This window comes from Schistocerca piceifrons, chromosome X, assembly GCF_021461385.2.
Source record: "Schistocerca piceifrons isolate TAMUIC-IGC-003096 chromosome X, iqSchPice1.1, whole genome shotgun sequence".
NCBI lineage: Eukaryota > Metazoa > Arthropoda > Insecta > Orthoptera > Acrididae > Schistocerca > Schistocerca piceifrons.
Genome location: NC_060149.1, coordinates 863,211,486 through 863,233,987, shown reverse-complemented (window position 1 = coordinate 863,233,987; position 22,502 = coordinate 863,211,486). Strand labels below are relative to the sequence as shown.

Sequence of the window (22,502 nt, the reverse complement as noted above, 5' to 3'; positions counted from 1 at the left end):
CAGCTGTTATGTAAGCACTGTTTGGCCTTTTACATTGGCATGATCTACGACATGACAAGTCATGATCTTGGTGCCTGTTTCACCATAAATGCTAACTGGAGTCTTCTGCCAGACCCCAGTTTCTCAGAACTCCGCAGATGGGAACTGGTCTTACAACATGTCATTGGTTCTTACCACCCTCCTGACCTTGATTTGTATTAATTCATCTACATCTACAAATAGAATTTGCAAGCCACTGTACTATGCATGGTGGAGGGTAACCTGTACGACTACTAGTCATATCCTTTTCTTTTCTTTACTTTCCTTTCCTGTTCCACTCACAAATACAGTGAGGGAAAAATGACTTTCTGTATGCCTCCACATGAGCCGTGATTTCTCTTACCTTATTTTCATAATCCTTAGACAAAATGTATGTTGGGGACAGTAGAATCATTCTTTGCTCAGTTTTAAATGCCATTTCTCTAAATTTTCTCAGTAGTGTTCCTTGAAAAGAATGTCGCCTTCCCTCTGGGATTCCCATTTCAGTTCCTGAAGCATCTCAATAATACTTGTGTGTTGTTTGAACCTGCCAGTAACAAATTTACAAGCCTGCCTGTAAATTGCCTCCATGTGTCCCTTTAATCGAACCTGGTGTGCATCCCAAATACTTGAGCAGTACTCAAGAATAGGTTGCACTAGCAACTAGGGGGCCGAACCGCACAATAACCCTGGGTTTGGTGTGGGGCGGCAGAGGGGTGCAGTGGACTGCGGTAGTCATTGTGGGGTTGTGGACCACTGTGGCTACAGCATGGATGGAGCCTCTCCGTTGTTTCTAGGTCCCCTCAGTTCACATAGAACATAGTCTCTCTCTCTCTCTCTCTCTCTCTCTCTCTCTCTCTCTCTCTCTCTCTGACTTTATTGTCAGTAGGACATGTAAACAGATTCTTCCATCCTTATTCTCCAGTATATGACACTAATGACTATAACAAGCTAAGAAAGAAAGATAGGGTAAAGTGAAATTTAGATTCCATGCACAAGCCCTTGAGATCACCTTTAGCAAGTTTCTTGAGTGGCAGAGGGCTGAATATCGTGAATATTTACATGGCTAACACAGAGCCTACTCCAAATATGAAACAATTAGGAGTTCTCATAGCAGTGTTATCATAGGACTATCTTAAGTACTATTAGTTGTAATCTTTAATTCCATCACTATTTCAAGGACTTTAAAGATAAAAAGAAATTCTTTTAGTAGGAAGAGTTAAAGGTTGTTGAGCTGGGCCAGAATTAAAGGGATTTTTTTTTCCTTAGGTTAAGTGCTGTTGTTAAGAAATGTATTATGGATGTAATCTGTTTTGCAGTTGATGTTAGCAATTCTGTATGAGCCTTACATTTTAGGTACTTACTACTCAGGTTTCACCTCCAAGTCTGTCATTGTTGCTCTTTTCCCAGCTCTCGTGTGTTATGGCTTCAGGACACCACTGATCACAATGTCAGTAGTACTGATTACATCTGCCTTTCTGATGCTGCAAATCATAGACATATCCAGGAGCTTGGCCTCGACTCACAGAAGTTCAGACTCTTGTGAACACAGCATTCCCAAACTGAAACTGATCAGCTCCACCAGTGTTTTATTATCATGAGCTCTGAACAAACTGTACTTGTGAGTCTCAACAATTCATTATGTGCATTATAGAGAAGGTACCATGGCTTAACTTTCAAGATAAAGGAGATGGCAGAAATCTCTGTTAACTCTACACAACCTGATATGGGGTATCAAGCAGATGACTGACAATTTTGGTTCCTGAGACCTGACTGACTGACTAAGGTGGGGCAGTGTATAAGACAGTGAACTTGGGTCTTGCATTGTTGTTGTTTTTTTCTAGTTTCATGTTTGGTTTGTGATGCAGCTCTCCACACTAGTGCATGCCTCTTCATGTCTGCACAATTGCTGCAGACTACATATAATTGAAACTGCTTATTGTAGTCAAGTCTTAATCTCCCTCTGCAATCCTTCTTCACTCTGCCACTTTCCTGGGTCTGGAGTGAAGTAAATGTTCTAACTCATCCAAAATATGTTCTATTTTCCATTAGGTTCAGGAAAAGACTCTGTGCAGGTCACACCATTTCAGGAATGTTGTTCTCCACAAAGAATTGCCTCACAGATGCTCCTTTATGACAGGATGTGTGTGGTGCGGATACAATCAATCAACATTCTTCAAACTGTTCCTCTGTTGTGCCCAGTACACTGTGCTGTAAAATGAGCTCGTATCCTTCTGCATTTAACGTTTCCTTAAGTGCAGTAAGGGGACCACACCCTAACCTTGATGAACACCCAATACTGTAACACCACCACCTACTCCGTATGTCACAGTTGACGCTACACATGATGGTAAGTAATATTCTCCATGCATTTGACAGACACAAACTCTTCCATCAGACTGCCACTGTATACATTGTGATTCATCAATTTAAATCACTAATTTCCAGTCATCCACTGTCAAATGGCGTTACATTCTACACCACCGCAAGTGTTACATAGCACTGACTACAGAAATTTATGGCTTATGAGAAACTGTTGACCATCGTACCTCATTGTTTTTAACTCCTTATGCACAGTCATTGTGTTAGACAGACTGCTGGTACCATTTTGTTACTCACTAGTGAGTTCTTCGATTGATTTCCTGTGATTATTTACAACCATCCTCAGCAATCCTTTATAAAGTCTGTACATCATTGCATGACATCTACCTGGTCTGAGTTTATCTATGGTTGTTCCATCAAGTTTCTCCTTCAGTCATGCCACCAACAGTCAAACTGGGCACCTCTAGAAGGGTTGGAATGTCCATGGTGGATTTGTTACTCAGGTGACATCCAATGACTAGTCCATTATTGCAGTTACCGAGTGCTCCTGACCGACCCATTCTGCTGTTAATGCTTCTCTACTGACAACACAGTTCTCCCCATCTCGTTTGATACTGGTCTCTCGTGACATCGAGTGGCCACTTCTGCATTGCATAGGAGTGTCCAGATACTTTTGATTAGATAGTGTACTTCTCTGGAGTGTGATTTACAAACAGTGTAACCTTAGCCCATAATTCCACCAGGTTGATTATATTGGGACTAAATGATGTCCATTCATTGTCTTCGGTAGAATGCTGACAGCTGCTTACCTGCTTTCTCTAGCATAAATTCTCTCCTAGCCTTCTTAGTGGATTTGTGAACTCTAGTAGCCATCATCAGTATTATATCCTCTTAATCACTAATCCTTGTCTCTATACTGACACTGTTGATAAGGTCAGGCCTGTTTGTAGTACTTCACAAGATTATTTGTCCATACCACCTGCAATGAATCCATAGGTATCCTAGTCTATATTCTGTAGGTTAAAGTCACCTCCAACTCGTATTTCATGATTGGGGTACTTCTGCCATACTGAATCTAGACTTCCTTGGAAAGATTTGACAACTGTTACTGTGGAATAAGGTGGCCGCTAATAACATCCAACCATCAACTTGAGTTTACCTAGGTTGGTTACTCGCATTCAGGTGACTTTGCAGTCAGACTAAATTTTGACCTTGATACATACAGTATTTTTGTCAGCTGCAGTGAACACTACCAATGGCATCTAATCTGCCTCTTTGATATAAATTGCATGCCTCATTAAATATTTCAGTGCTTCCTGCATTGGGTTGCCTCCAGCTCTTGGTTCCGAGTATAATTTGAGTGCAGACAAGTTTCCTGGAGAAAAGTGAATTTTTGAACTTTGTTACAAATGCTTCAGCAATATTCTCTTAAAAATTTGTCAGTGGAAGTGTCTTTACTTTGTACATGATCTGATTTCACTCTCTGTGTGTCAACTGCTGAGTGTTCATCAGAGCAATTCAAACAATCACGTAGCATAAATGACACTCGTGTTCACTTCCCAAGTACTCTGCTGCCTCTTTGTCAATAGGATGTTCAGCTCTAATCTTCTTTTCTTCCTTCCATCCTTCTACTTGGATAGCCAGATGGGGGACTACTTTATCTATGGAATATTTTACCTAAGAGATGCCACGCTCATTAAACCATGCAGTAAAGCTTCATTTCATCACAAAATATGGTACCTATATCTTTCAACCATTTGCAAGGCCAGCATCTTACAAGGTCAGATCAGTCATTCATCTAGACCATTCCCCATGCAGCAACTGAAGAGGCTGCTACTCTCCCTCAGGAACAATATGTTAGTCTAGCCTCTCTGCACGTACTGTATGGCTTATGTACCATTGAGACATGCAAGCCACTCCACTGTGGTGAGGTCCACAATTTGAAGGGGGAGGGTGGTGGGTCTTGAGTTAGTGACGTTCACATCCCTATGGGACTCTTCTAGTTAGGATTTACAATCAGTAATGCTTCCCTCCAAATTATGTAAACTTGATGCTAGATTGATTCCTCTGAGAAAGCCATGGGCAATTCATTCCCTCTTCTTTCCCCAAATGAATTATTTTCCATCCTTACTATTGTTGAGCTTGGAAAATTCAACCTTTCCTTCCTTACTGAGGTCTAATTGAACACCAGTGTCATCATGAGGGTATGGGGAGAGGCAGTGACATGTTTTTGCAACAAGGCCTGGAGTTCAATTGTTACCTTTTTCATCTGGAGTACTACAATCTTAGAGCAGACAAATCATGGCATACCAAAGTTGCTGGAGCAGTCCTTTGACATAAAGCAGAGAATAATGTGAAGGCTGTTGCAATTATCTGATCTCCTGGGATACTAAAAGTTCAGAAGGGATTTGGTACTTAGGTAGCCCAAACAACTGCCTGATGGTTCATTTCAGGGTCATATTGAGATATCCATATCTTTTGCCTATAATTCTTTCTTATAAAGAGCAAATGCTTCATCAAAACATGCTCAATTTCTCTACATCACTCAACCTTTACTTCCTCGTGTCTGTCAGTGATGTGTTGGATGCATTCACAGACAACAGATTTTCTTTGCACAAAGATGTTTGCTCATAGTTCCTGGAATTTTTGGTGACTGAAAACCCTGTATTTCCTATCTCACTACATATTTTTCATAAACCACTCCTAATTTCCTGCCCCTTGAAAATGCAGTTGCTGGATCCCCTATGTCATCACCTTCCGTGAGTGATACTCTACCTCTCAACAAATTTATATCACTCAACTACTGCCTGTAAATTCCCCATGTAATTTGTGATGGCATTCCTGTTGGTTTACCATATACTTGAAAACACAATAAATCATTGCAATAAAATAATTCCAAGATATTGTTATTGTGAAGGTACAAAAAGAAAGTTCAACTGTGATTTCCACACTACATGATGTTGCCTGATCAAATTAGCTCTGAGTATTTTAGAGATTAGATTTCACTTATATGAAAGTAAGGGTAAAATTATTGTATTTCCTCCCATTTTGAAAATGTAGAAAAATACGTTTGTTGCATTACACTGAAATTATTTGTTACTTTAAGTTCGTAAATAGCGGTGTGTCTGGTATGCTTTAATAATTACTAGTAATTTCATTTTCCCCATTTTTTCATTGGGTTTTGGTTTATTAGGTGATCGTTTCCGTTGCATGATTGATGACAGTTGGTGGATGGGTGTCATAGAATCACAGAGTCCACTGGAACAAGAATTTCCTGATTCACATTTTATGTGCTACAAAGTAAGATGGGACAATGGAGAATATGAACACATGAGCCCTTGGGATCTGGAGCCAATTAATGAAGATCGTAAGCAAACTGTCTCAGCATTAACATAATTTTTGTTCACATTCTTATTTAAATTTAAAAGTTGAAAATTGCACCTTGTTGTTTTCTGGATTTTTGACTTGTGTATTGCTTTGACGCAACTCGTTTAGTGAGCCTCACTACCAGATAATTTTATGTAATTTGTGTTGCTTTGTTCCAAACTTTTTAATAAAATCTCTATAGTCATAGCGTCATTCATTTGCGGTATCTCTCTCTTATAGGTCTCCCACGAATCACTGGTGGAGCTGTACCTGTATTACCACAGGAAATTCAAGCAACACTTTATCAGCCTCAGCCTGAAGAATGGCCTATGGGTGACAGGGATGCTGCATGTAGACGTATCCTTGCTGGTCTAGATCAAGTAATGAGTCTCTCTATTGCAGAACCCTTCATTGCCCCAGTGGATCTCAACCAGTATCCCTCATATGCATACGTTGTAGAATATCCAATTGACTTATCAACAATCAAGGTAAGCAGTTAATAGCTTCACATGTATGAGTTAGAACAGAAAATGATTTTTATTACTATGTATCTTTCTTTTTCCAGGGAAGATTTGAAAATCGGTTTTATCGTCGCGTTACATCGGCACAGTTTGATGTTAGGTATATAGCTACAAATGCTGAAAAGTTTAATGAGCCAGGAAGTCAGATAGTTAAAAAAGCTCGTATTGTTACTGATTTGTGTCTGAGAGTTATCAAGTAAGTATGAAAATAATCTGTCATAATTTAATCCACAAACTTATGTTTGAGTATGCTCTGGGAACCAGTAGTGACCGTGCTGCTTTTACACTATTTATGGAATCCTATTAAATTCACGAACTCCACATATAGACCAGTATGTCTGTGTCTAGGCAATTCAGGACAGCCTCTCAATCCCTATCTTGATTAATCAGCTTCATCCTATGTCAGTTGTTATCACCATTTATTCAAAATATGCTGCATTTATTGTTCAATTGAGATACGTGAAACTGGATGAAATGGTATTGTAAGAGAATCGAGATTGTATTAAGTTCCTTTCATCAACTGAAAATATTATATATTTGTCACAAACACATGTAAAAGTCTGCAATGTAGATAAAAACTAATGTTTAATCTTTGTGGTACAGTACACCATAATTATTTAGCTGATTTAAAGAAAAAAGTATCAGTAACCATTACTCACCGTCCATCAGTTTCTGTCAAATCTTGTGTAAATAGTGTAAAGTGGGATCCCTAAACTGGCAGCTAAGTGTCCTTTTTCCTGTGTTAATTATTCTCTTGTGCATCATGTTGCATTCAACTCAACCCTTTGGCTGGACATTGTGCTATGCCCATGGACTGAGCAAACCTCACTGCACAACAGCTACACAGATTGGTGGCCAGTCCTACAGTCAATTCCACATTGTGTTATGGATGTTCTTGCCACTCTATTTTACTTTTTGATGAAAAATGTTAATGTGAATTGTCCTTCGAAGTATGTTATAAATTAGCCATTAAGTTCTCTAAACAGTGGGAAATAATATATTGAAGAGCGAATATGATGGATGATTAATGCTGTTTAACTGAATTTTTGCCACATTCTAGTTACACAGTGCAATAGTGATATCAAATTGTTAATAGCCTCAATTGAGCAATGGCTTGATATAGAAAAATTGAGTTGGCTAGTGGCAAAACATTCAGTGAAAAAGTGAAAATTAGTCTGTAAGAGGTAAAAATGGAACAGTTCCAGAATTATGGATATAATTATGCACATATCTCGAGTGTCAGATTTAGATATTCCTGATTTTCCTTTATCGCTCAAAGGAAATGCCAGGATGCTACTTTTGAAAAGGATGTTGCTGATTTCTTTCCCTGCCCTTCTTGACCTTATCTTATGCTCTGCCTCTAATAATTCATAGTTGATGGGATCTGAAACACTAATCTTTCCTTCCATGTTTTGCTATTTGGCTTATGTTTGATTCATGAGGATAACCTATGTTTCCCCAATCAGATCATATTGGGGAAAACATTTTTGTCTTCCAGTTCAGAAACAACACTCAGAACTTATTCGGGAAGGGAGAAAGATAAACCTTACTGACACTAGACATTTCAAGTTGTCATGCCATCAATTTGAGACACTGATTTTAGCATAGATGTTATCTCAGACTAGTATGCCACTCGTTTCTCCAATGTTGATTCATCCAAAAGAAGCTAGAATTTGTTGAAACCTTATATATCTGTTTATGTAAAAATAAATAAATGGATAAAACTGCAAAAAATAACTTAAGATGAGAGGTTTCAAGTCAAAATGAAACGAACAATTCAAATCTCCGAAGAAGAAAGGAAAGCAAGATTAGAAAGATTGAAACAATACTGGGCATATAGAAAGGCACAGAACATCAAAAACTGATTTAGTTAACATACCCCAAACTAGGGAGAAACAAAAGAAGAACAATATGTAGTTACAGGTAAAGTGGAACGAAATAGATGCTACAAACTGCTGTTTAAAGAACACACACAACAAATAGCAGTATGCAGCATTTCTTTGGTACCATTTTACATGTTAAGAACACATCATTCTTATGTTAACTCTGTTTTTAACTTAAGCAGTGCTGTTCCTGAGGAAAAAATATGTTTTCATCGCCAACAGAAGATAAAGCGTAAACAATTTCTCTTGAAACACACTCCTGTGAAAAGGTGTCTGTTCTCCGCACTTGTACCTCTTGGAGGTGGTGTTGTGGATGATGCAAACACATAATGATACCTTAACCAAGTAACTGACTCAGAAGATTATTTTATTTCTGTTTAATTATCAGTCAAAGTCATGATGATGCCATTATTTATGAATGAAATAAATGGCATTGAAGCATTTATACTGACATATCTTGAATTTTCTATCTTTTATTGTAATGTGATAGCATTTAGCACAGTGTTGGAGTTTTAGTATGTTTCAGAAGCCTAATATTGATTATTACATATCACAAAAATGGTGACAGATCATTTTCAAATATCTGTTGCAGCACTGGATAACAAAAATAATAGTTACTGTGGTGCAGTGTTTCATACCTAGTGTCAAAATTACAGTACTGAAATGGCCAAAAATAAAATTAAGTTTGCCAAGCATAAGGATGTTAAATATTGTTATTTCTTTTCAATTTGTATGATTTAGATTTTTGAGATTAGTGGCATTTGAACAACAGTATCATCACAATTTGTGTCCATAAAGTAACAGGTCTAGAGTAAGTTCTCTGAAACTTAAAAATAACAAACTTCAAGAGTATAGGAACTAAAATTTAAAGGAAACAAAATTCGCTAGTGTGTTTAGTACATAACACCTATATTCATTATAGGAACTAACAACAGAAATTATTTAAAAAGATTTGGTGTATTATGCATTAATATAAGTGAAGCAATGCACTTCCATTGATTTTAAATGTCTTGATTTTTTACCAGAGATCGAAACTTCATCAATGTACCAGCACTTTATCATCAACTGCTGGATGCATATCAATCATCAGATTCTGAATATGAGGTGGATCTGAATGAACCAGGTCCAAGTAATGGCCGCAGAAGGTCAAATCGCTTAACATTAAAAAGAAACTTGGCTATGTTAAGAAGCAGTAAACAAAAAGATTGGCAGGGAGAGTGTCGTCAGCTGCTTGAAATGTTGTGGCAGTGTGGGGACTCAGCGCCTTTCAGGTGAGTTTCGGATCTAAGTAAGATAAATTTGATTTGGGTTCAATTTTTAACTGTGCCACAATTTTATTTTGTAATGTTGACATGATTTAAAATAATTTAACTGCTAGAAATCGTCCACAGAAGAAGCGGATGTGGAAACTGTGACTAGTGTATGATCATGAAATTAAGTGTTTAGTCAGATGACCCTAGAAATGATAATGTGTTAATTTTAGTGTAGTAGTGTGTGTTCAATTTATTCAGCTGACAATGTCTTCTCAGGTTATCAGCGTAATCATGGTGCCATCTCTTCACAATGTTTCAATGAGTTTCTCAAAGTGCAGGTGTCGCTAACCTATATGTAGAATGCTTAGAGGGAACAGCTTTCGAAACTGCACACCTGAAACCAAATGCATTCTATAGAAATGTGCAAGACATTTGTCGTTTGGCCACATGGTGAAGAAAACCTGCAAGAATTCCTGTGTCATCTTAACTGCATACATGAAAATGTCAGGTTCACCATGGAGGTGGAAGCAAATGGATGCCTCAGTCTACAGGAAGAAGAAGCACATGGACCTGTACATAAATGCCAATAGCTGCCACTATCCAGTGCAATCCAAATCTGTACTCACCACTGATGTACACAGAGTGAGAAACATATATGACAGGGAAAGTCCACTTGCAGAATTACAGCATTAGCGTGAAAACTTTCACAAGAATGACTATACGGAGACACAAATAAGATGTGCTCTTCAGCTGAACAAGAAGAAAAAAGAAAACAATCCAGGAGAAGAAACAAAGTGCTTGGCATTCCTTCTGTACACAGAGCTGCCCACAGCCAAAATTGCCTGGATAATGGAGAAGTACAACATAAAATTTTAGCCCCCTCAATGGTTAAAATCAACAAAATTCTTGTATTACTCAAAGACCAAGTAGGACTTACAGATTCATGGTGTCTACGGTTTGAGTTTTGAGTGTGGCACGCAATACATTGGCCAGATGCAGAGATACATCTTGCAGGACTGTTCAGAACATGAGGAGTATTCACTTCAGTTAAACCAAGTCTGCAATGGCAGAGCACAGAATCAATAAAGGACATATGTTTTAAAGTAGGAGGAATAGCAGTATCAGTTGTAGATTTTTAATTGGGTTATTGCAGATCGATTTATGACTGATGCTGCAATTCCTCCTATCCTGGGTCTCATTAATACAGTCATGGAGCTCGCTGTTCCTGACTAAAACAAACCTGAAGGATATGTGTTTGTTTTTGAACAGACAAAGGTGCTGTGCCATGCCAGTGGTTTTTGGATTTCAGTCATAAAAGAGACAGTGGAAATATGAGTGCATGATTATCTTGTCAACCAGGACATCACTTTACAACTAAGCTCGACATGAGATGTGGTGTAAGCAAAATTACATCAGGAATACACTAATGTGAAAGCAACAGAGGCATTGCGGGGAATAGACAGAAAGCTTGAGCACTCGACATCCGGACCTCCCACTGCCTTGCTGGGAGGCCGTACCATCACTGACTATGACATCTTTTTTTGGAAGCACACAAATGCACACCTTTTATGCCCTTGGCAGAGGAGTCTGTGGGCCAGAAGCTATAAAAAATGAAGTGGATGAACCTAACACTTCGCCTGAAGATATAGTGTAGGAGACTCGTTGAAATGTTGCAACAAGACATCACCATCTGACAACTCGAAGATTTCATTGATGAAATTTGCTAAGAAAACCCACATTTCCTGTGTTAATCTGTGCATGGTTTAAATTCAGGCATTTCAGATGTTTTGGATCTCAATTTATGATTCATGTTAGGTCTAGCAACTGTTTCTCCTGAAGCACATTGTCATTCATGTAATTGTGTACTGTGTGTACAAATTGAATGTTTCATACCAACTAAACAAATTGGTAACTGTCTTCCAGGTTGTGCAGAATTTTCATTGTATTCAAACATTGTGATGTTTCTCCTCCTCTTCCTAACATAGTCGCTATGTAGCTATCAATTTCCCTCAAGAGGTAAATGTGTGTTCAACTTATCAAGCCTTAAATACTTCATGAAGCGATATTGAATGAAATTTTACTTTGGTCACCATACCACATCCACTTCTTTCCTCTATGAAGCCACATTCACTTGTTAAATTAGCACAGCCAGCCTCGCTATTACCCATACAATAGGGTTAAGTTCCTCTACAAGTATTTTCAGTGCTGATATCACTCTGACCATCTCAACAAATTGGCATATTCATACAGTGAATCAGATTTTTCTGTCTGTATTCATGTACTGTTTATCAGTTCATGTAACGACCTAAACTTTCTTCAGTTCCCTATGTAACAAAATGGATAAAATTTTGAAGATAAATTGGTAGAAAATCACTCTACCAAGGGTAAGTTTGCAGAATAATTTTATTGCTCATGTTGCCTATTTCAGATATCCTATGCATAATACTGCATTTATTCCAATCAGAAACATGTAAAGTTGATGTATAATTTTTGCGCAGTATCTTCCTAATTATCTCGTGGAAGAGAACTTGAAATTGTGGTTACATTTGGGAATTGGGACACACCTCTTAGGCCTAACTCTCGCTTGTTGCTCTACACTTACTGCTTCTGTATGAAGATATCCTTAGACATCTCTCCCATTAATAACACAGTTCACTCAGACTTACTCTGGTACACTTAACACTCAACCAGGCTTTCACTTCATACCCCACAACACATCCTGCCTCATGATTTACCCGATACGAGAGCTCCACAAGTTACTCAGGACCACTCTTCACCAAGCTGAATGTAAGATTCACAAAATTCCTTATGACCTGTTTCTCTCATACTTATTTTGAGCCCAGTGCATGATTGTCCTTTTATAGTGTGATACAGCCTCTTTTCAGATCACTCACTATCAATTTTCACCTCCAATCTCCACTCAATGTTCCAGTTAAATTGTTCATATGACAACAATCTCTAGAATCTCTAGAATATGATGTCATTTTGAGGTAGCCGGAAACCACTGTAATGTGTCTTAAAATACCAAAGCTTCCATCAACATTGTCGAAACTCCTGAAGCTTAAGAATGTCACTTACATGCAAGGCTGAGCAAGGTAGTACAGTCGTGTGACACTGGACTCACATTATGGAGGATGGTGATCCAAATTCCCATCAGGCCATCGAGAGTTATGTTTTCCATGATTTCTCTAAATTGCTTGAGGCAAGTGCCAGGCTCATTCCATTTAAAGGGAATATGCAATTTCCTTCCCTGATCAGTCTGTACTCAGTCTCTGATGACCTCGTTATTGGCAGGATGTTAAACACTGATCTTCCTTCCTTTATTCACATGAAGGGTAACGTGAGCAGACCTGTGACCACATCATCTCTGGTGAATGGCAGCTCATTGAGGCTTGAGTGCTTGTTTAGTCTTGTGTTTCAACTAAAGAAAATCTCATCATAGGTAGAGCCCTCAAACTACAAGTATTGAAGCTCCACTAGGATGGGAAATTTTAGTTGCTTATAACTTGAGCTCTATATTTCCAAACTTTAGGTGCATTGTTTAACACAATGGACTTGCACTCAGGAGGACAATGGTCCAAATCTTGCATTGTTTAACACAATGGACTTGCACTCGGGAGGACAATGGTCCAAATCTCTGTCTGGCTATCTAGAATAGATTTTCTGTGGTTTTCCTGACTCACTCCAGGCAAATTCTGCAAGGGTTCCTTTGAAAAGTGAACAGCCAATTTCCATCCTATCATTTCCTAATATGACCTACTGCTCCATCTCTAATGTCTGCACTTGTGGTGGGTCATTAAACTTTAATCTTCATTCGTTTTCCAAGCTTCTGGTAAGCCTACAGGCTCCGTATCGTATAAACAAAGTCTCAATCTTTTCTTTGCTTTTTCGTGTCCAGAAACCTTTTAGCCCAGCACTGGCCCACTTATTATTGAGGTTGCATCAGTAGGGACAGTTTGGACAGGCCAGGAGGTGTTCTTTTTCTTACACAGCACTACAATCACACTTGTTGTCATTCATGTTACCATGACCCCACTTTTTCATGTTTGTTTCACTGGGGCCATCCCTGTTCTTATGTGGTTCAGAGTCCACCAATGTTTCCCAGTTTGTTTGTTGTGAAGCTGCCAGGCAGTACCTGTGCTGGTGGATAGTCAGGTATGGATTCTTCAGTGGCCATGTTTAAGAACCTTTTATGGGGTCTAAGTCACCCAGGCTTACACTAGGTGCCAAGGAGAGTATGTCGATCGTCAATGGTTTGTCTGAGCCTCTCTATGAATTTGTGAGATGTTCTTCAGGAGCTGGGACTCGCAAGACCAGCAGCTCTGTAAACTTTGGTGTGTGTGTGTGTGTGTGTGTGTGTGTGTGTGTGTGTGTGTGTGTGTGTGTGGGCGGGGGGGGGGGGGGGGGCGGGCTTCATACACCCTATTGTTGTTCAATATGTTTCATTAAGGCTTGTGCTGACTTTCTTCACATAGGTTGATTTGACCCATCCTGGGCAGGCATAATCAGCTGTAGAGAAGCATAGTGCTTGTGTGGTGGTTCTCAGGAAAGTAGGTATTGCTCCCCATTTTCTGTTTACAAGTTTCTGCACAATATTATTTCTGGAGGCCACTTACTGATGGATCTTTGCACAGTGTTTTCTATATATCTGAGAGCTATCCAATGTCACACCCAGATAGGCTGGATTAACTGTGTGTTCCAATGTAGTATTATTCCAGGAAACATTGAGCTTTTACTTTGCTTGCCGAGGGGTTGCTTTACATGGATGTGACTGAAGCTTCCACCTCTGATTGTTAATATTTCAATGCCATTATTTGTGGTTTCATTGACATTGGTCAAGATCATGTCTAGTCTAGTGAATACGGCACTGCCATATTTGGAGCTGTGGTGCTTCCAGAGCTAGTCACATTCCTTATATTTCAGCTTTTTTTCCTTCTCCACCTCTGTGAGTTTCTTGAATGCATAATATGACCCATTTATCTGTTTGGCAGTGTTGATAAGATGTCTCACTTGTTTCTTGTAATTCCCTCAATGTTTCGGCCTGCAGTTGTCAGAGTTGGCTCTGAGAGGTGCCTATTTTGGTTCTGCTTAATCTTCAAGACGAATCCAGTGGTGGAAAGATTGGTCATTATCTTGTGGACACTGGCATTCTGACCTATTGTCTGATTTCCCGCTTTGAGAATGCTCCCTTGACGGCTCCTTCCTTTTTCTCCCAACTGGTTTCGACATTTACATCAACTTCAGATAGCGTGCCGTTGTGTAGCCCGTGATCTTCCTGGAGATTTCATGTTCTGCAATCTTTTGCAGATTGATCAGCAACGTCACATTCAGCTTATGGAAGATTATAGATGATGATGTCCTCAGTCGAATCCTGAACTACCAGAAGGCAGGGCATATGAAGATGACTTAACTGTCAGAATTGATTGTAGCTGTTAAGTTTTTTGCAATTATGATGGCAAATATAGTTTATTGACATAAGTCATAAACTGCACAGGTGTTTGCCTCATGGTGGTTGTAGGGGGTAATGAGGAAAGATGGTGTGTGGGGTGTGTTCATCCTCACCTGAGGAACAAAGTGTTTTAATTCAATTTATGTAGGTGAAATGAGTGAGTCAAAGCGAAAGATACATGTAAATGTCCAGTCATACAAGGAAAGTTGCATTGACCAGAGCAACATCTCCAGGAAGTATGTATATTTCATTATGGGGGTGTATCTTCTGGATGACTAGTAAGTGCAACAACTATACTAAATGATAAGAGAAACTTTGAAGTTTCAGGAGTAATCCCAGGTTTATCCTCGAACATTTACAGGGAAATTACATTGTTATACAGTACAATGCATGGTTAACTACCTCTTGGGTGCCAAAGAACCTGACATACAGCCACAAGGGCCAGAGGATGGCGGCATGCTGTGATTTACAGTAGCCCGCCATGACTTCTTGCAGTGGGTAGTGATTGATATTGAATCCAAAGTACATCACTGCATGTCTTAATCAAAGCAGGTTCCATGTTCTCTTATCCACTATGGAAAAAACTCGGTCCCATGAGCCACAATAAAGGTTCTCTTGATCATGTTGTGTGACATGTAATGTATTCTACAAGTGAAATTTTGTCCAAATAGATGACATTTAATATAAAAGCATAACATAGCCCTATTTTGTGACTTACATCCAAGTTAAATTGTGCAATTTGACTTAGAGGGGCTCCAGCACCTACTATAAAGTCTTCACTCTGCAAAAACAGATTTACACGTTATGGCCCACTGGAGAGGTGACACTTCCACTCTGAAACCAAAACACATTGGTTGTGCACAAATAGCAGTACACCCAAATGGCAAGAAGTGTGTGAAAAGGGAATTTTCAAACTTACGCTCTATAGAGAAACTGGGTACAGACATCAAAAAATAGCTGAGATATTTGTCATTGTAAATATAAGGAGTATGGCAACGGCCTTGCCACAGTGAATACACCAGATCCCATCCGATCACAGAAGTTAAACGCTGTCGGGCATGGCCGGCACTTGGATGGGTGACCGTTCGGGCCGCCATGCACTGTTTCCATTTTTCGGGGTGCACTCAGACTCTTGATGCCAACGGAGGAGCTACTCAACCGAATAGTAGTGGCTCCGGTCACAGAAAACCATCATAATGACTGGGAGAGCAGTGTGCTGACCACAAGCCCCTCCTATCCGCATCCTCAGCTGAGGATGATACAGCGGTCGGATGGTCCTGATGGGCCACTTGTGGCCTGAAGACGGAGTGCTTTATATACAGGGTTATTACAAATGATTGAAGCGATTTCACAACTCTACAATAACTTTATTATTTGAGATATTTTCACAATGCTTTGCACACACATACAAAAACTCAAAAAGTTTTTTAGGCATTCACAAATGTTCAATATGTGCCCCTTTAGTGATTCGGCAGACATCAAGCCGATAATCAAGTTCCTCCCACACTCGGCGCAGCATGTCCCCATCAATGAGTTCGAAAGCATCATTGATGTGAGCTCGCAGTTCTGGCACGTTTCTTGGTAGAGGAGGTTTAAACACTGAATCTTTCACATAACACCACAGAAAGAAATCGCGTGGGGTTAAGTCGGGAGAGCGTGGAGGCCATGACAAATTGCTGATCATGATCTCCACCACAACCGATCCATCAGTTTTCCAATCTCCTGTTTAAGAAATGCCGAACATCATGCTGGAAGTGCGGTGGAGCACCATCCTGTTGAAAGATGAAGTCGGCGCTGTCGATCTCCAGTTGTGGCATGAGCCAATTTTCCAGCATGTCCAGATACATGTGCCCTGTAACGTTTTTTTCGCAGAAGAAAAAGGGGCCGTAAACTTTAAACCGTGAGATTGCACAAAACACGTTAACTTTTGGTGAATTGCGAATTTGCTGCACGAATGCATGAGGATTCTCTATCGCCCAGATTCGCACATTGTGTCTGTTCACTTCACCATTAAGAAAAATTGTTGCTTCATCATTGAAAACAAGTTTCACACTAAACGCATCCTCTTCCATGAGCTGTTGCAACCGCGCCGAAAATTCAAAGCGTTTGACTTTGTCATCGGGTGTCAGGGCCTGTAGCAATTGTAAATGGTAAGGCTTCTGCTTTAGCCTTTTCCGTAAGATTTTCCAAACCGTCGGCTGTGGTACGTTTAGCTCCCTGCTTGCTTTATTCGTCGACTTGTGCGGGCTATGCGTGAAACTTGCCCGCACGCGTTCAACCGTTTCTTCGCTCACTGCAGGCCGACCCGTTGATTTCCCCTTACAGAGGCATCCAGAAGCTTTAAACTGCACATACCATCGCCGAATGGAGTTAGCAGTTGGTGGATCTTTGTTGAACTTCGTCCTGAAGTGTCGCTGCACTGTTATGACTGACTGATGTGAGTGCATTTCAAGCACGACGTTCGCTTTATCGGCTACTGTCGCCGTTTCGTCTCACTGCGCTCTTGAGTGCTCTGGTGGCAGAAACCTGAAGTGCGGCTTCAGCCGAACAAAACTTTATGAGTTTTTCTGCGTATCTGTAGTGTGTCGTGACCATATGTCAATGAATGGAGCTACAGTGAATTTATGAAGTCGCTTCAATCATTTGTAATAGCCCTGTATAAGGAGTGTTGAGATGAAAAAGTATGGAACATTGTAACAACCAATGGGATAACATAGTAAGACATTTAGGGGATGAGGCATGCATCACCACCTCCCCCAAAAAATCCAAAGCTATGCCCTAAGCAGGATCACCATCTTTATTTGACATCAAGAGGTCTGACAGTCATCAAATTCCTCAAGCATGGACAAACATTAACACTGACATGCGTTATGAGACACTCTGTAGCCTATGCAAGTCTGTCAAGAGCAAACGGCCTGGGCCGCTCATAGAGGGAGTGATTCTGCTCCACAATAATGTGTGTCCACCCATCTTCAAGGTCACACAAAATATAATGGCGAATTTCAACTGGGAGCAGCTTGAGCATTTACCCTACAGTCTGGACATGTCATCCTGTAACTTCCACACGTCACAGCCACAGTAATTCTGGAAACAGGGAATCTTTCGGCTTGTGAAACAGTGGGATAGTTTTGCTCTGACCTCTGGTGATTACTTTTGAATAAAGACTTCAACTTCAATTATACTCACACAAGAACTACTGTAGGGATTTTGATACATTGTTCACTAATAGATAGACTGATTCATGAGGAAGGTGTGCGTAGTTAATTTATTACAGCTATAGCAGACAAGTCATCCTGCCTCAGATACTATCCATACAAAGCTGAGGCAGGTTGCGGATGTAATGTAATATTGCTAGTTGAATAAAATCATAGTTGTGATAAAAAATACAAATCCTTAACCTCAGTAAAAAAATTACTTATTACTATTGTTTGCCACAGTGTTCACATTTCCCACTTCAAGCTTTATTGAACTGCAAGTCATTGTCTTGTTTCAATTTTTGATTTTAGTTCCCACTAATTGAAATAACAATTTTTAAGAAAGAAACACAATATTGACTGCCTGCTTGGACAAAGAACTACACTGTGCTGTTGTTTGCCCACCTCACCCCTCCACACTGCAATCACACTCAGCGGATGAACAAACACCCCACTTTTTCTCCAGTCAGTTGACAATTGATGGTTTGTGAGATATCACAGTTACTGATAGTCCGCATCGAGCAGTTATATGTGCCACTGATGCATCGTATATATGGATCGTGATAACTCCATCAGCATCAGCTAAGGCCTAAATGTGGCACATTGAAGCACCAAAACTGCTAACTACAAAATAAGTAAGATTATAAGGAGGGCTATAGGCATTTCATTTTCTTAAAATAGTGAATGGCTGTGTTCCCCCAGAGTGATTATTAGATATATTGGACTGTAGTTATGCAGTATTTCAGTTCTGTCGGAAATCTCATCTAGCGTTCTTGGGACTTCTTTGTTTTTTGATGGAATGCAGTAATCTCAGCTTTATTTATAGAAGTAATCACTCAATTTCGTCAGAGCACTTGTCAGCATATTCTCATAGTGTGTAAGATCTTGACTGTGGAATTCCAATGCTAGGTGTCTGCATACTGGATTTTCATAGAGTCTGCGTCTGGCATGCCATGGACATACAGGTTAAACTGAATGGGGCCAGAAGTGATCCCTCAAGTAGGCCATTATTTAAGAGTCCTCCATCTGCTAGCTTGTCCATTCAGGAATACCTGAAAGTTCCTGTCAGAGAACATGCTATACATTGGAAACACCAATGTTGGGAGGATTTCAATAAACTTCGACATCGTTGATTCCCTCCACATAATGTCTTAAATTGCTGTAAGATCCATAACAACTGCCACCAATCTGAGAGCTCAATGAAATCCAGCTTCTATTAGAGTTATCAATGTTAACACCTGGTCACAAGAGCTCTGATGTTTTCTAAAGCCACCTTGTTTGATGGGAATGAGTTGATCATTGACCTCTTGAAAACAACTCAGAATAAGCCTTTCCATTATCTTACACGTCGTGCTGAGTAGTGACACCAGTCAGTAGTAAGAATCATCGCTTCTGCTTTTGCATGGCTTCAGGATCACAATTATCTTAGCCTGTTTGAAAAGCTTTGGTAATTTTCCAATTCTCATAAGCCCATTAAAAAATTTAATGAGCCAATTTTTTTTTTAAGTTCACTGGGTTTAATAAACTAGATATACACCATCAGAGCCAACAGCTTTATTTACCTTAAGCATATTCAAGGCTACATGAAGTTCCTGGATGCAAAATTCATGTGAATTGTCTGGATGTGGTTTTATATGGGACTTCTTTATGTACAGTGTGTTTTTCATGGTTTGTGTGTGTGCCTTGTTTATTGTAGTTTTCATAATCTTCATTAGTGTAGATGCAACAGAATTGACATTCAGATGTGTGACTGTGCTTGACAACTTTGGATCTATGTCATGTTTTCTTATGAGATTCCAAGATTTCTGATTAGAATATATTAAGTCCAGTCCTACTGTTGTTTTATGTCATTTGTCTCTTCTGTTCTAATTGTGGGCTCTCAAGAGGTCATCGACTGTTGTGTCATTTTGAGAATATTTACATTTTGCATATAACTCATTAAGTCCTTGAGACCATCTGGGGATTTTCTACTTCCGAAACGAACGGTGAATGTATTTCCTGGCATTAACTTTAATTGCACACAAAACTTGTTGATAATTGAATGGAATCCGGGGAATCCACTGAACTGTATTATCAAGACCTTCCTGAGATGGTTCCCAATTCACAAGTGAGAATTACATCGAGGCTGAGGGACAGGGGTGTGCAGTGGAATTTTAGTACCATAATTAATTATGGTTGGCCTATTCTGGCTGTGTTACCTTTCATTGTGCCATATTGTTGTTTCCAGATTTAGAAATGATGCACAAATCAGGAGAATAATGCATTAGCCGTCTACCAGATGGGAATGTATCTGTATCTTTAGCATTGTGTACAAGCTGGAGAGTGTACATATCCATCCATCCATTCATTTGTAATACTTCCATCATTGTCTTCTTTCTGGTCTCCCCAAACATGACTATAGATGTTAAAATCACCAACATACACAACTGGGCAACTAAAGGATCTTAGAGGTTTGGCCAGCTGAGTTGCAGAGGTTTGTAAATATTTCCAGCAGTGGTGTGGCCAGTCTCTACAGTCAAAATAAAACATTTGCTGCCCTGTCTTGATAAGTTATTTTGCAATCAATGAGATGGAACCTGGCATGTTGCAATGCCATATTGTTAATCATTTACAGCCCAATCAGAACATATTCATATATTCATCCCTTTCTGTAATTATTTGTATTGTCCTTCCTTTGGTGTGGGTCTCCTGTGTTGCTGTAACATCTACAGTATTCTGCAGCATCAGGCCTGAGAGATATTGACACTTAGCAGATAAAACCACTTCAGTGTCCAAGTGTGGACAGTTGTATGATGTCACTGTACATGAGGAAACACAAAAACTCATTACAAACTACAGATGTGATTGTAATTTGTGGCCTTTGGAATTTACATTTAAAATTACTTCACTTATCAGGCCGACACAGTTGAGATATAATTATTATAAAAGAGAGCAGTTGTGTGTCACATATTTGTTACTAATATCACTATACTAAACGTACAAATACACATTTATATCAGACTCAGATTGTTAGTTAAAAAAAATGACTTAGAAAAGCAACTACAGTATTCCATACTTAACAATTAGTTCTCTCATGAATGCAGGACTGTTCATGACAGTCTTTTAAACCAGGCAACTAACTTGCATTAGTTCGTTTCCTGCTGACAGGTTGCTTACATTCGTTACTGATTTTATTGTTTTATGTGTTTAGGGAACCTGTGGATGCTTTGGAGCATCCAGATTATTATCAAGTCATTGATACACCTATGGATCTAAGAACTGTGAAAGAGGATCTTTTGGGTGGAAACTACCAAAGTCCTCTTGAATTTGCCAAAGATGTGAGACTCATTTTCTCTAACTCCAAGAATTACAACACTAATAATAAATCAAGGGTAGGTATGAATTTCTACCAAATCACCAACTTGCTTTAGCAGAAACATGAACAACCATATATTCTCGTATATAGTACATGAATTTATTATTAATAGTTATGTTCTTCACACAGTTATAATATGTCTCTTATATGTAATATAGAATGGAATTTGTGAATGGTCTGATGCAAAATAACTCACAATTATAATAAAGTTTCCCTCAATCCTAAGGCTTGCACAAACACTGTATTACTTTTATCACATGTGGTTCTATCGTAGACAAAGTGTGTTGATGTTGCCCCAATCTGTAATCTGCCCTGCTTTATCAGTTATTGGTGCACATATACTGTAATGTGAAGTTAACCGTATTCTCATACAAAGTTTATCATTTTGCCACGTGTTTATTACAAAAATGAAGAAGAATTACAAATAAATGCGCAAAACTACTTCTGGAGGTAAGAAGAAGACAATAACAGGAAATGTGCAAAAGATGAGGGTAAAATTAGAGGGGGAGGCAGAAGGACTGAGCACCCCTCAGAGGTGTAATCAGGATTGAAAAATGGTGTGGGCTTGTAATTAATATATGGTACTCAGGTTTAGAAAAAGAAACCGTATCAGTTTATTTACTCATAGGGTTTACCTGGCGAGGTTTGCCAGTGGATGAGAGATGACAACTCCAGTGGTCCCAGACCCATCCCAAAGGAGAAGGGAAAATTCAGAGGTGAAGGAACTGTCTGCTGTAGGCTGCAGCTCAGAACATGAGCAAGAGATGTTTTTCAGCTGTGGTTTTGAGTGCCCTCAGTCTTAAAAGTCAGGTGATCTCGCGACGTGATTCGATCAGCAAGGCAGCTTTGCTGACGACATTGCGGCCTTTTCTGATGTGAACAAATTGATTTTTGTTGCATCAGCTGCAAGGTGACAGACAAAATATATGGACGCTTTGTAAAATTTAAATAATATAAATTACTTGCATTCAGGGTCTAGGGGCAACTTGTACATCTTGTTCTCCCTCCCTGACAGAATTCACCACAGATGAACTCTACAATCTCAGTGGGTTCATAAATCTAGGGGATAACAATGTCTCATTTTCATTTAGCAATGCAATATTTTAATTTCATTTGAAAATTCAAATCTTGGAATGTGACT

General features: G+C 39.4%; 1 protein-coding gene across 1 annotated transcript in view; it reads left to right on the top strand.

The window, feature by feature from the left end:
• The window catches only part of LOC124721327 (PH-interacting protein), a 264,771-nt gene that overhangs the window by 224,746 nt on the left and 17,523 nt on the right, over positions 1 to 22,502 (top strand). Inside the window, exons 21-25 of the mRNA XM_047246240.1 lie at positions 5,534 to 5,707; positions 5,947 to 6,194; positions 6,272 to 6,423; positions 9,136 to 9,381; positions 21,197 to 21,377. Coding sequence (XP_047102196.1) covers positions 5,534 to 5,707; positions 5,947 to 6,194; positions 6,272 to 6,423; positions 9,136 to 9,381; positions 21,197 to 21,377 — 1,001 coding nt within the window. The remainder of the gene's footprint in view (positions 1 to 5,533; positions 5,708 to 5,946; positions 6,195 to 6,271; positions 6,424 to 9,135; positions 9,382 to 21,196; positions 21,378 to 22,502) is intronic.